Here is a 13,374-nt window from a genome sequence, read left to right on the forward strand (position 1 = left end):
TTAGTGGCAATTAGTGTTTTCCAAAGTCATCTATAGTTCTGACATTGCTATTGCTGTGCTTATGGCTACGCTGAAGTCCTAAATCCTGTCACAGCTTTCAGTTTGTCCATATTTCTAGTTACTTTACAACATGCCCCCTTTCAGCTTTTTTTGATATTCTTTCCACTCCAGCTTCTGGAATTTATGTAAAAGCCACAGAGGTTTTTTCCTTTTGAACTGAAGACATTGGGCTGCTGGAATTTCCTTTAACTGGAAGTATGTCTGGGCTTGTGGTTTTATTATTTGCACAGTTTTATATTGTCATGTTTGTTTACCCCCAAACGGAGGGAATGCTCCATTAATCATGGGAAATAGGCATTTGTTTCACATCTTTAATTTACACTGAATTCTCTTTCTCACAGTTGAAAGGGACAAGGATTTCTCCCACCACCGAAGGCACTACAAAGAATTTCGCTTTGACCTTACTCAGATTCCTCATGGAGAGGCAGTGACAGCAGCCGAATTCCGGATATACAAAGATCGGAGCAACAGCCGCTTTGAGAATGAAACCATTCAGATTAGCATTTATCAGATCATCAAGGAGTATCCCAACAGGTACCCTCTTGGCATGAACTCATCACATGTTGAATACCATCCCATTTGCCTGTCTTAAGTGGGAAACAATAATCAATCGTAAGCGTACACCTGCCAAGGCATCGTTGTTACCACTGTGGCTTGTGCAGCATTGATTCTTAGGCAACAACAGCAAACACTGAACAAGAATAACACTTATCTTAAATGTGATTTATTCCAGCTTTATGTCCAAGTTCAGTTCACCAGATAATCTGCCCATGCACAGAGCGGGTGAGGGTTAATGTTCTCAGTGAGCAAATGGTGGTGTCCTGTGCACAGTCCAAGTGTCTGGATTTGGAAAATGCACCATTTGCTGACACTGAGGTACTACAAGCCAAGATTCACTTAGCTCCTTAGAGGCAGAAAGACTGTCTAACTTCGATTAGTTTTGAAGAAGCATGGCTTTTTTGCTTGTGTTTTACAGTTCTGCAGAATGTAATTAAAAGATATACTCATGCACTAGCTTTAAGATGACATGCACATACTTTACACATGCTGCTCACCGTAACTGAAAATCATAGAATCATCTAGGTTGGAAAATATCTTTGAGATTGAGTCCAACCATAAACCTAACACTGCCAAATCTGCCATTAAACCACATCCCTAGGTGCCACATATGATGTTGCACATGAGCAAATCCCTGAATTTGAGTTTGCAGAGCTCTGTGTATGACATGCTTCCAAGACTCTACAAGATCTCAGTAAATTAGCAGTTTTCACCAGGCAAAGTAGCCTGAAAATTATGATTGAAAACTAGTATCAATTCCAAGATGATTCTGAAAAAGCTACGTAGACCCAAAATGGGGGGATTGAAATTAAATTAGTTTATGTCTTTTCTCAGAAAAGGGGGGGGGGAAGTTCTGTTTTACGATAAACAAAAACTCGCCTTCATCTTGGAACTGATAAAACATTTCTATCCCAGGAAGGTTTGGCAAAACCAAAGAAAATGTCAGCTTAAACTTGCAGAGTATCCTGGAGGAAATAAAAGCCCCATCACCAGTTAGCTTGAAGGCTGGGCCAGAATTCAAATCTCTTTTCTGCCCAAAGCACCTTGAACTTGTACCCTCCAGAGATCTCTGAACATCAAGTTATAAAATATTTATGGCTATAAACAGGGATTCATTTTATACCAATGGAAACAACAGGAGGGAAAGCACTCATCCTTCCAGAATACCTAGTCAATTTGGGGATGAAGAAAACAGTGTGGGGTTTTGTTTTTTTTTTACCTCTATCCTCAGCTTCCCAAAAGTTCTTTTGACATAGGTTCTAAAAGAAACTTCTGGGAGGAAGGAATAAAGCAGGAAGGAACAAAACACATCTTTTTAAAGCATACAGGTCAAGGCTGAGGTGATGAAAGCTCTTCACCTGAACACTCAGATTTTTTTATTGAACTCGTAGGAAAAGTCAGCTTTTCTAAATCTTTTGATGTTTTCTTTTTTAGTTTTTCAATATTTTCACAGTAGGTGGTTTGTATTCTATTTCAGAGAAAGCAAAACTGTTTACCACTCTGATGAAAATCACAGTTATTATCTGACTTGTTCAAATGACAACTGTCTCTGTGAAGCCATTAAACAAGGCTTTTGATTTCTTTTAAGGCATAACCAAAATTTTATAAATGCTTTATATTTGCATTTATAATCATAAAAGTCCCCTGTCCTTTAATGGAAGCATGATGCTGAAAGAAGGAGCAGGGAATGATATGCCATGCACTTGATTTCATCAGTATAACTACAGAAACTTTGATGTAGAATAAGTGTTTCTCTCCTATTGTTGATTTTGACAGTTTCTACTCATATATAGAGATATTATAGGCAACTGCCTCAGTGGAACAGGATGGGAGAAGATCTCAAGCTCTTCACAGTTCAAATTAGAAACAAGAAAACTTTTCCACAAGCCCCTTACTGTTTCCAGACAGAAGAGACCCCAAGATGAGCTCCCAAGAATTTTTTTTCCAACAAAGCCACACCTTTTGTTTTTGGGCCCAGACTTCACTCCTTTTTTTCTTGACTTTGTCACCTCAGGTTTGTCCTACATATGTACAAATTTTCAGAAGCTGCAACTACAGAATGGGAGAGTGAGAGAACTGTGAAGATGGGGAAGCACTGGAACATGCTGCCCATGAAAGTAGCGAATACCACATTCCTGGAAGCTTTCAAGGCCGGTTGGATGGGGTTTTGAGCCGCATGTCCTAGTGTAAGGTGTCCCTGCCCATGGCAGGGGGGTTGGGACTTGATGATCTTTAAGGTCCATTCCAACCCAAACCATTCTGTGATTCTGTGATTCTGTGATTCTATAATGTCCCACAGTCCTTACTAGTGACATTGCACAGCAAAACTGCTCCTCCCCCCTTCTTTGCTTTGAATGGGAAACAAGGATGTCTCTGCAATCCCAAGCACAGTCCTCTAGTATTTTCAGGCAAGGAGTGATCAGGGTTCAGGTCTTCCAAGTTGCATTCTAAGGATTGTCTCAGGCATTTTTCTGTCTCTGTGGCAGCACGGCTACTGAAATGGGTGTGCTTAATTCCATTGGAGTTTGCTGAAGTTCCGCTCTCTGGGACTGAAGTTTTCTATTTGGTCTAAGGAAGCATGTGCAGCACAGCCCATGGCAGGCTGATTTCCTATGGAGCCTTGCCAATGTTCTCCTACCCAGATCTTTTCTCATGACAAAAGTATACTCCAACATGCCAAATCTTTGTTCATGTTTTGGTGGCAGCTAGCCACTAATTTAAGTAAACCCTGAGGGCTCTTCCCGCATTAGGGAATCCTCAAGTGGAAGTAAGATACAAAAGCAGGTTTCTGGAATGAGGCGAGAAGTAAAACAGTGTTATTGGGATGGCCTATTACACTGTAATGATTATGTGATCTGATCAAGAACTGTTCTGGGTTTCAAGGAACATACAGATGGTTTGTTCCACCTTTACTTCCTTAAGTGACCCAGGAGATGTGGAGCTACTTAGACATTCTGCCTGCAGCCTCTTTGCTGAAATTCTTGACTGTGGTAGCATTTCTCCTGGAGACAACTGGTCATTGGGGACCAGACTGAAATGACTAAACTTAAACAGCCTCTGTAAAGGTAAAGCCAATCAGCTGTATTCTGCCTGAATATATTCACTGTAACATTTCAGGCTATTTACGACACAATGCCTTAGTTTTTTATTACGTGTTGTGGGCTATTTTTTAAATAGAAATATTTTTTTTAATTACAGCCAAAATTTGCAGCTGTTTTCCATTTCAAGTGTGACTAGTTTTTTCTTCTCACAGAATAAAGGAGAATTTTAAAATTAAAAATGTCACAAAATGTGACGAGTAGTTTGAATGAATGACACGAGCTAATGGGGGAGCCCTGATCCCAGAGCTCCCACTGCCTTTTCAGGGATCACATTTTCACCCTATATTTGTTTCAATTGGGAAGGAAGTTGATTTTCCCTAACAAATACTTTGAATTTCTGTAGTAGCATGCTGTTATGTGGACTAAATCATTAGTATTGGTCCAGATACATTTTCTCTGTTCTCCTATGTGCTCTCAAGAATCAGTTCTGGTTTTCTCTAGGTATCCCCAACTCACTTTTGTTTCATTTGCGAGTTAATGAGTAAGAGCAATCTGTCTCTTTAAAGTCTATTACCTTAGCCAGATCACTATCCTTGCAGGAAGACAAACAAGAAAATTGACATATCAATACCAAAGACAGTTTAGTTTGAGTTTCTACTGCAGTACAAAGTAATAAAGTCACACTGAGGAAAAATTTGTCCTTCATAGGAATTTCTGGACTGTACCATTTGTAGCGCCTTATTTGGCATGGGAAACATTGTGCATCCTGATTTTTGAGAACATTTAGTATCAATTCTGGATTTGGAATGGAAAGACTGTATATGAGACAGCATTATGTATCCTAGGAGGAGAAAAGACAAGTGTGGAATTATATCACTGTGACATTGTAGTATTTTCTATTCCAAACAATTTTACAGTTTTCTATTAAATATACTGTATGATGCAAAAGTATTTCTAAATAAACATCTCAAAGACTACTACAGTCAGAATTAAACTTTTCAGGTTTAAAGTTTTGATAAAACTACTTATTAGAGAAAAAAGTTGGTATTTAAGAGTCCAGAGAGTACTATTTATGAGCTTGTGGTACATTGTTAATTTGTTCAGTGCTAGCAGAGCAGGTCAGGCTCTTTTGAATGGTAAGATTTTCTTCATGTTAGCTCTAGAGGGGGAATGTATGTTTTCTCCTTGTGTGGTCATTAGCACAGTTCTACTAGAATGGAAGTGATAAGAGCCCAGCAAAAGATTATCCTTTAACAGAAGGAATAAAAAAGGTGACTTGAATAAAAGCCCTTTCAATTCCTTTTTTTTCTTTTAATAATATTCGTTTATAATTTCTGAACTCCTTAACCTGATTTTGCAGATATATCTCACATGTAAGTAAACATATGCTTGTTATAGTTAATTTGGTCTTATTTTCCTCAGTATGTAGCAACCACAGTTTCAAAAGGTGCACTTGAAGCTTTTTTCAGTATCAGACCTTCTAGCTGCATTTACTGTGTTTAGATAAGACAGGAACTAAGGTGTAGTTGCAATTAGGCACTGTAAGAATACAGTGACAAGAACACTAGAAATTTTAAATCCACTTTTTACACAAAAATTCTATTGTATTCTTTCTGTCTGTCTTTCCTTTCAAAGCACATATTCATTCTGTCTGTAAGGCAATGGTACGATTCCCAGATCTATGTGAGCCAAGTCTGACTTCGGCTGACTTGTACAGTAAAAAAATAGAATACAACATTTTTTCTTGTATCTTACTGTTTTGACTACTATTTATGGCATAAAAGACATAGGTTTCTGTAACTATAGATTTAGGTTTAAAAGGTTAAATGGTGAAAACAGTTTTTAATAATGCACACTGCTTTGTAGAAGCATGTAAAATGAAACTGATGAGAGTTAAATATCTTGGGTTTAGTCTGGTCATTGTAGTAAATTATTTGTAATAGAGATGATGATCTGGAACCAATTGTGTCAGCAGATATGTGAAAACAGAAAAAATAAATGACCCATGCAAAAAATTTAGTAACACAATTATACTAACTCCCCTGAGCAGCCCTTCTGAATTACTGGAAGATTTCATGGGAACAAATTTGAAAATATACCAGGGAACTGAGGGTTAAAATGTAATAATTATATTATTGAATATATATGTAATTTCTGCTTTGATATAGAGCCTTATTTTCTAAACATCTGTAGTAATAGGAAACGGTCTGAACTGCCATCTATTCTAGTTTTGTCATAGGATACAGCTGCTGTCATATGTTATTAACAACAGATCTTTGTAGCAGCGCTATGCCTCTGAGTTTTAGTTGAAATTGGAATGTGATTTTGACATTTTTTGTCTTTTACACTGAAAGGTTTATAAAAGTTAATTTTCCTGAGACATTCTGATGTTGAAAGATGAATTTTTTATACACAGCCTCAATTATGTATTTCGTGTAGTTATATCAGGAAACTGTATTTTTCAGATTTTCCAGAGCTGTAGGTTTTTACATGCTGAAACTTATTTCAGAAAGGCCTCTTAGGGGAAATACCTGTATTATACTTAACAACTTGTTAGATACAGCACATGCTGTACTGTGTGATAATGAGGATATGTTAAATGATTATTAATTTGGACTCCAAGAAGTTATTGTCAGCAAGGAAATTCAGGACAAAAATAATAACATTTGAATGCCTTAACTCTATTTTCTTTAACTTAGGGATGCAGACTTGTTCCTGTTAGACACAAGAAAGGCTCAAGCTTCTGATGTGGGCTGGTTTGTCTTTGACATTACTGCAACCAGCAATCACTGGGTCATTAATCCACAGAACAACCTGGGCTTGCAACTCTGTGCTGAAACTGGGGACGGTAAGATCAAACCTACAGATCATAATGCCATGTATGCTCTTGTCATACCTTGCTGGGACTCTTTTCTGGATGGGTGTTTTTTAACTTGACCGGGTGATAATTCACTGAGAGTTTATAAGCAAATAACATAAATCTTATCCTGCTGTTGCTGTGGTCTGAAAGCTTTCTATTACTTTTAATTCTGTAGAATATGTCAGTTATAAAACTAACTGAATCAAGTGAAATTAGGTTCAGGATAAGTGCTCCTACATATGAAATTCAGTTCCATTTTAATGTTCTACCACTGATGATTACACTCATGAAACTCAGACAAATTTGCAGAACTTTCTGGGCGGAAGCATGGAGAAAGTTAAAAAATAACCTCAGAGCTGTTCAGAAGGCATAGCATCTGTTGATATTGATGTTGGAGAAAGGTTAACAATAGGAAAATGTGGGAACTGTTTTTCTTTAATTAAAAAAAATATTCTTTTTTATCTTGAAATGGGTTAGAAATTTGAAATCTTGAAAATTTTAGTTAGCTGAAAATTAGAAAAACCACTATCAAAACTGAAGTCCAAGCTGTGCGAGGTTTTGGTACAAATTTACTGGGCTACTGTGTTATTCATAGTTATGCTCTTCATTAAATTTGAAAATGCATCTCAATGCAAAACAATATTTTTAGAAGAAATGTTCTTTACTTAGACTTTTTAGAAACTAATAAAAAGAGACTTATATACTGTTTTTTTCTGTGATGGTTCACTTAATCCATACCACTTTACAAGCAAACTCAGATTTAACTCTTTTTGTCAAAAAGCTTTTTATGTCAGAGGTCAAGGGATCTATGATGCCAGTTAATCTAAACCTTAGCTGACATAATGTTAATGAGTAGCAGAAGAAACCCTGGTGTAAGGATTAGTATTTTTTTCTTCTTTGTTCTGGCTACATTTTCTCATTGGTTTTGATCTAAATTCTCCCTCAGGCTCAGCTGGGCTGTGAGCAAAGCATCTCATACTTTTTCAGCAAGTGCCCCGGCTGCCGAAGAGTTATGCAAAAACTGTCCTTTAGGCACAATGCTTAATAAGGGAGCTGGCAGGCTTGCACCAGAGCACATGACCATTTCATCTGATGTTACCTTTACAGTCAGAGTACAGTCAGTGGACAAGAGAGGCACCAATGCAAAGTAGACCACATTGTTGCTGCCTTCAACCAGCCTTTAAAGGCACCACTCCTGAGCCTGGGCTGCATAGGGAGTACATCTCAGGCAGCCTGGTTTAGTGAGGACATTTTAAAGCTCTTACAATTCTGAGGAGGTGACACCTCCGTCAGGAATCCAAATTAGGTGGGCTGGCTTCTGGCCAGCTTTCCTGCTCCAGAATAAACTCCATCCTTGCCTTTTTTTTTTTTTTTTTCCCCAGGAGATTTGAACAGAGAAATTGTTGAAAATTAAATATCCATGAAAGGCATTCATTAAGAAACCCTGCCACGAGCAATTTTTTGGTTCTAGCCTCAAAATTACATCCGTTCGGTAAACTACAGGGAAGTTTGTATGGGTAAAAGGAAACCTTTAGGTTAATACACCGAAGAAATTATAAAATAATAGCTCAGGCAAATATTTCCCCTGTCCTACTCCCAAGATCAGAAAGGTGATAGATAATTTTCTATTTTAAGTTCCAAAGCCACAAGCAGCTTTACCTTTTGCATTTTACCTATTTGACTTAATATAGCTGCTTCACTGAAGAAGGAATTTGCCTTTTCCCTCACTTTCAGTTCCCTTTTTCAGCTTATTCATCCAAGGAGTCCACTTCTATGGACTAAAGTTTTCAAAACTATAGGATAGACCTGTGCTACACAACTTCAGCTTAGCACAAGCAAAATCATCCTTTCATGCTCTTACAATTTTGCTCTTAAGGCTTTGATTATTTTTATTGGGTTGCTGTTACTTCTGGAAGCTATTAGAAACACCAGCAGTTAAATGACACGTTTGTGTACAGATGAAACATGAATTTTTATACGACTCTGTATGTAGCAGACTCGGCTGGTAACCCAGAGAACCCCACCCACCTTCCCTCCAACCAGTTCTCTGTGAGAGCTCAGGGACTGGTTCAAATCAACTGAAAAACCTTCCCTTGGCTCAAGTGAACTTCAGGCCGGGCAGGTCTGAAGCACATTTCTTCATGCCTCCAGCTGTCAGCTGAGTTTACAGGAGGTATAGGACTTCTGCCCCCATAACTGGAGAGATATTTATGATAAGACCTGATCCATTAACCTTTCTATTGCAACAGATCATGAAACTAAATGGAATTCTATTAAGCAAGAGAATCCCTGATTGAGTTATTCAGGTGCTACACTGCAGATAATCAAGTCTGTAAATGCATACTAATTTTTAGATTTATTCATACAACCAATAGGGGATGCCAATAGTGGCTGAGACTCCAGGGTACTACTATATTGTTATCATTACCACTAAAAGTAATCTTTCCTACAGTTATCTATCAGAGACATTTTTGGCAATTACTTGTGTAGATATATTTCTTTGGATCCCTGAAGATGGCACATAAACAATAATAATAATAATGTCTACATAAGGAATAAAAAAATTTTGTAACTATTTAACATAACAGTGTGAAAAAAAAACTTTGGAAAAATGTCTGGTTGCTGCAATTCATATTTTTCCCTCTTTGAAAACCCTGAAAAAGTACAAAAAGCCATATGACATTGGAATGTGTTCTCTTTTTTCTTTAGGACAGTATTTGGTATCATACGTCTCATTTTAGCATGAAATGTAGACTTTTTCTCTTAATGGGACATTTTATTTTGAACAGTAAGAATAAAGGTTTGCATGACACATATGGAAGCTGTCAACATATAATGCACTGTTTCCCTGAGGCCGTGGTAAATTAAGGATCAGGTTTTTTCGATTCTCTTTTTTAATGTATCCTCAACATTCCGCAACATCCCCTTTTGGCTGATTCCCTCCTTTTGACACCAAAACTCTGTTATGATTCAAACGAGAGGTGATCTTTTTCACGCTGATGGATGCATGGGTGTTGGAGGAATTGCAGCGTGAAATCAATGCAGATGCACAAACAGTTTGAAAAGCTCCATGCAATGCTTTTCCCATATATATACCATATGTCTCCTAAGGCTTAAAACATGTTCCAGTGAATCAGCATCTTTATATTAGCATTTAGCATTTTTATAAGTGGACGTTAGCAGTGGTCTGAACATCAATTTTGCTGAAGGGGTATAAACAGCTACAAGAATAATCCTTTTTTTGTTTCTGTCATTGCTGAGGAGAATCTAGAATTGTTTACAGAAAACGGGAGAGGGAGATAACATGAAATGATGATTGTTCATGATCCACAGAATAAAATGGATTCCAAATACACAGCTCTCAGTACAACATCCTGTAGCCCCACAGTCATGTAGTTCTGTGCCTTTTATTAGATTTCTGTAGCTCTCAGTTATTTTCCATCTACCCGCACATCAGAGCAGAAGAAACTGGTAGTGACCTTGAAAAGCCAAAGCAGATTAAGATGATTTCTGTTGCCACATAGTCCCATAGAAGGTTTCTTTGGGCTTTCCTGCTGTTTGAGGTGGGCAGGCAGCAGGAACCCTCAGCTCCCTGACTCTGACTCTTACTTTAAATATTTTTTTTCCTCAGAGCAAAGGGAAACTTGAAAAAAATAGGTTCCTTGATCCAAGTGAACTCTGTGGAAGGCCAATTTTCACTCCAGCATGAATTTGGGTACACTCTGATGTGTGTCCCCTGGAAGGGGGTTTGGATCTTAACCCTACATGAGGCATGAAGGATTGGTGAAGTTCTTCTCCAGAGATGTTGGGGAAGAAACCAAAAAACACACTCCCTCTTTTTTAGCCTCTCTTCCTTTTTAGCCTGGATCTTTCAAGGTCCCTTTCACTAACTAAGCCTTCAGAAAGGCAGCACAACCATGTTCTTGGTGTTGCATGGAGTGGCTGGTTTGCTTTCAAGCCATGACAACCTGTGGAAGCACCCTGGCCTCTTCATGTACTTGGCTGCATATTTGACATTGTTTTGGCTTCACCATTACCACATGAAATGTCATCAGTTTATCCCACAGCTGCCCCCAGACAACTGTGACACCTCGCTTACATGAGCACGGTAGCAATCAAGTACTCCAGAGGGTGCAGCTGAGTCGTTACCTTTAAACCACTTGATGGATCTGGTATCTACAAGGCAAAGTATGAGGAGCAATTTCACCTTCACTACTGTCCTTGTAGTGGGGGAACTTGGGATATATGTATTTATATTGATATGTATATGGACTTTGGCAGGCAATAGCTCTGACTAAATTTGGAGCCATCTGGAAGCCATATAGGCATGTTAGCACAGCACTGAACCCGAGCTAATACATCCTGCCCCTCAGCAGGTTTTATTAGCTTGGGCTCAAGCACTGCCTAAGTACAGCTACATTCATTTCTGGTTCAGAGCTGACTTTGGCCAAAATTGCACTAGTAAATTAAACATGCTCAGGAATACTGTGGTGTGAAACAAGCTGGAGGGATGACTCTCTCAGTCTCCAAAACAGGGTGATCCCATGACAGCTGTCCCCATGAGAAAGGTCCCATGCAGTGCTGCCTTGAGGTTCTATTGACCCTGCAGTGGAGCTGGCACAGGATTTAAATGCACCAGGAGCACACTCCCAACCAGAGCAGAGCAGATGATCCAGTTCCAGCACTCTTTAATTTGTTCAGATAGGTGAAACCTTAGTTTCCAGCTGGGTCACAAATATGGTCCTCATTGTGTCAGCTTTGAGCAAGTGAACACACCCTTTGTTAGTAAGGGCACACTCGCTTTAAGCAGAAGGGCCAAGGAGGGGAGTGAAAAGGGCTCCCGCCCCTTCTCCTACCACCACTGGTGCACACTGGTCCTGGCTGTACAGCTGTGCAAATCCCCCCACACCCTGCTCCCCAGACAGATGAAGGATACCTCTGCTTCTCAACACCATTAGTTTAGAGATAATGGCATTTGTGTTCCATTCCATTCAGAAGGCTTTTATCCATTTTATTCTTTGGTGATGACCAATTAATCTAATCTCTCCTTGTTTTATTGTCTTCCTAAACACATTTTTTAATGGTGCAGAAAAGCCCCAGGACTCCCACAAGCCACTCATAGTTTAAGTGCATTAACTTGAAAGGATAAATCAAGTACTTCCAGAGCATTTTTGTGTCTAATTATATCTGATTTTTTGTGTAAGCATATATGGTACTGCCATATTATACAGCATATCAGGGCTCCTTGCATGTTCCCAAGCACTTTCTTCAAGAACTTTACGAATATCAAAATTAACACAAAAAGATACACAAATGAACTGAGTAAAAACAACTAAATATAAGATTTGAGAAACAAAAGATAAATCTAGTAGTGACTAAAGCTGTGAAGCCTAGGAAAGGCAGAGCGAAGCATCCAAGACCACCCGTTTGTCAGAATTCCTTAAAGCCTCCAGGGAGAAAAAGAGTTAATCAAACACATAAAGCTTGTGTCAAAAGCATATTTTATGTTGTTATAGATAAATGTGTTCACCAAAGGAAAAGTTTGCATAGTAGTTTATGTAGATGATACAACAGAGACAGTAAAAAGTACTTTGGAGTTGGAATGTTGAGGATGTGTTATATATGGACCATCACACTGGTGTTATTAGCTTTTCTCTACTCTTTTTTTAAAATAAGCTTAGGTAGCCAAAGTCTACCTCCGTTCTTTTGTTTCAAGTCCCATTGCTCTCAAGAGTTCTCCTTGGGCATGAGAAACCACAAAATTTTCTATCTAATTTTGAAAACTACTGTGTTCTTTCAGATTCAGAGCCTATGGGCAGCTTTTTTCTCAAATATTAGATGTTATTGGACCTTGGATGCTCAGGATATTTCTTCAAAAGGCCTTTCCCAATCCTCATTTCAGGTGTCACTCCCCAAAAGAAGCAAACCATAGGTGTGGCGTTGGAATTTTAATTTTTTTTTTCAGCCAACCATGTTGAAATGAGTTCTGAGAATCAGTAAATTTTTCATTTCTAAGTAAAAATATGAAAAATTATTACCAAAATAACTACTGTGACTTAGCAGTGGTGGTTAATCTGTAAAATGTGTTTTGTGACTTCTCAAACACTTTTGAAAGTAAATAAGTTCTTGTTTTTCATAACAAAATGAGCAGTTTGCTACAGTCTGATGACTCAGGACAAAAGAATGGATTTTGGAATTACTCATCGTGCTGTGTTGCCAGTGTAAATCTGGCTAGGATGCATAATGACTGAAAGCTCTTGCAAAATTAGTGTCTGATCAATATTTTGCTTAAAATATATGCTGTCTGAGGAGATAAAGCCAAGGCACAAATCTTACCGCCGTCATTGGCATCCACACTGCCAATCAGAAAAAGTCAGCTTTCTGAATGTTATGGAAAACAAGGATACGTCTCCCGGTCAAGACTGCGAGAGAGATTGTTACTGAATGCTTGAAGGGCTTTTGCATTTCCATTTGGAGCAGCTGCGGGGGAAATGAACTTTTAAGATAGAACTTGATCAGTTCACGAAAAGAATTGTATGATATGAGTGCATGTGACATAGTGACACAGCAAATAGCTCTGCATTTATCACCTTGAGTGCTATTCCTAATTTCTAGGTAAAAAACCAAAAGGCACAAAATTGTGAGGATTGTTGAGATAGGACCTTTTTGTAAGCCGAACATCTGAGTTATTTTTGCAGCAGTGATTCCTTTATTATTAGCTGAGGAAATGTGAAAAGGCAAATAATATTCATTCAGTTCAGTCAGTCAAACCTGAACTTCCATGCAAGCTTTTATGCAAACTGCTAAGGGCACTTTACTATCAAATAGTATAAAAGCCAAAAAAAGGTTTAAATG

At 38.4% G+C, this 13,374-nt stretch overlaps 1 protein-coding gene across 1 annotated transcript in view; it reads left to right on the plus strand.

Annotated features, from left to right (window-relative positions):
• BMP5 (bone morphogenetic protein 5) overlaps window positions 1–13,374 on the plus strand; it is a 56,740-nt gene that overhangs the window by 23,896 nt on the left and 19,470 nt on the right. The window contains exons 2-3 of the mRNA XM_069008621.1: window positions 402–594; window positions 6,359–6,507. Of these exons, the coding sequence (XP_068864722.1) occupies window positions 402–594; window positions 6,359–6,507 (342 nt within the window). The remainder of the gene's footprint in view (window positions 1–401; window positions 595–6,358; window positions 6,508–13,374) is intronic.

The sequence above is a fragment of the Aphelocoma coerulescens genome, chromosome 3, assembly GCF_041296385.1.
Source record: "Aphelocoma coerulescens isolate FSJ_1873_10779 chromosome 3, UR_Acoe_1.0, whole genome shotgun sequence".
NCBI lineage: Eukaryota > Metazoa > Chordata > Aves > Passeriformes > Corvidae > Aphelocoma > Aphelocoma coerulescens.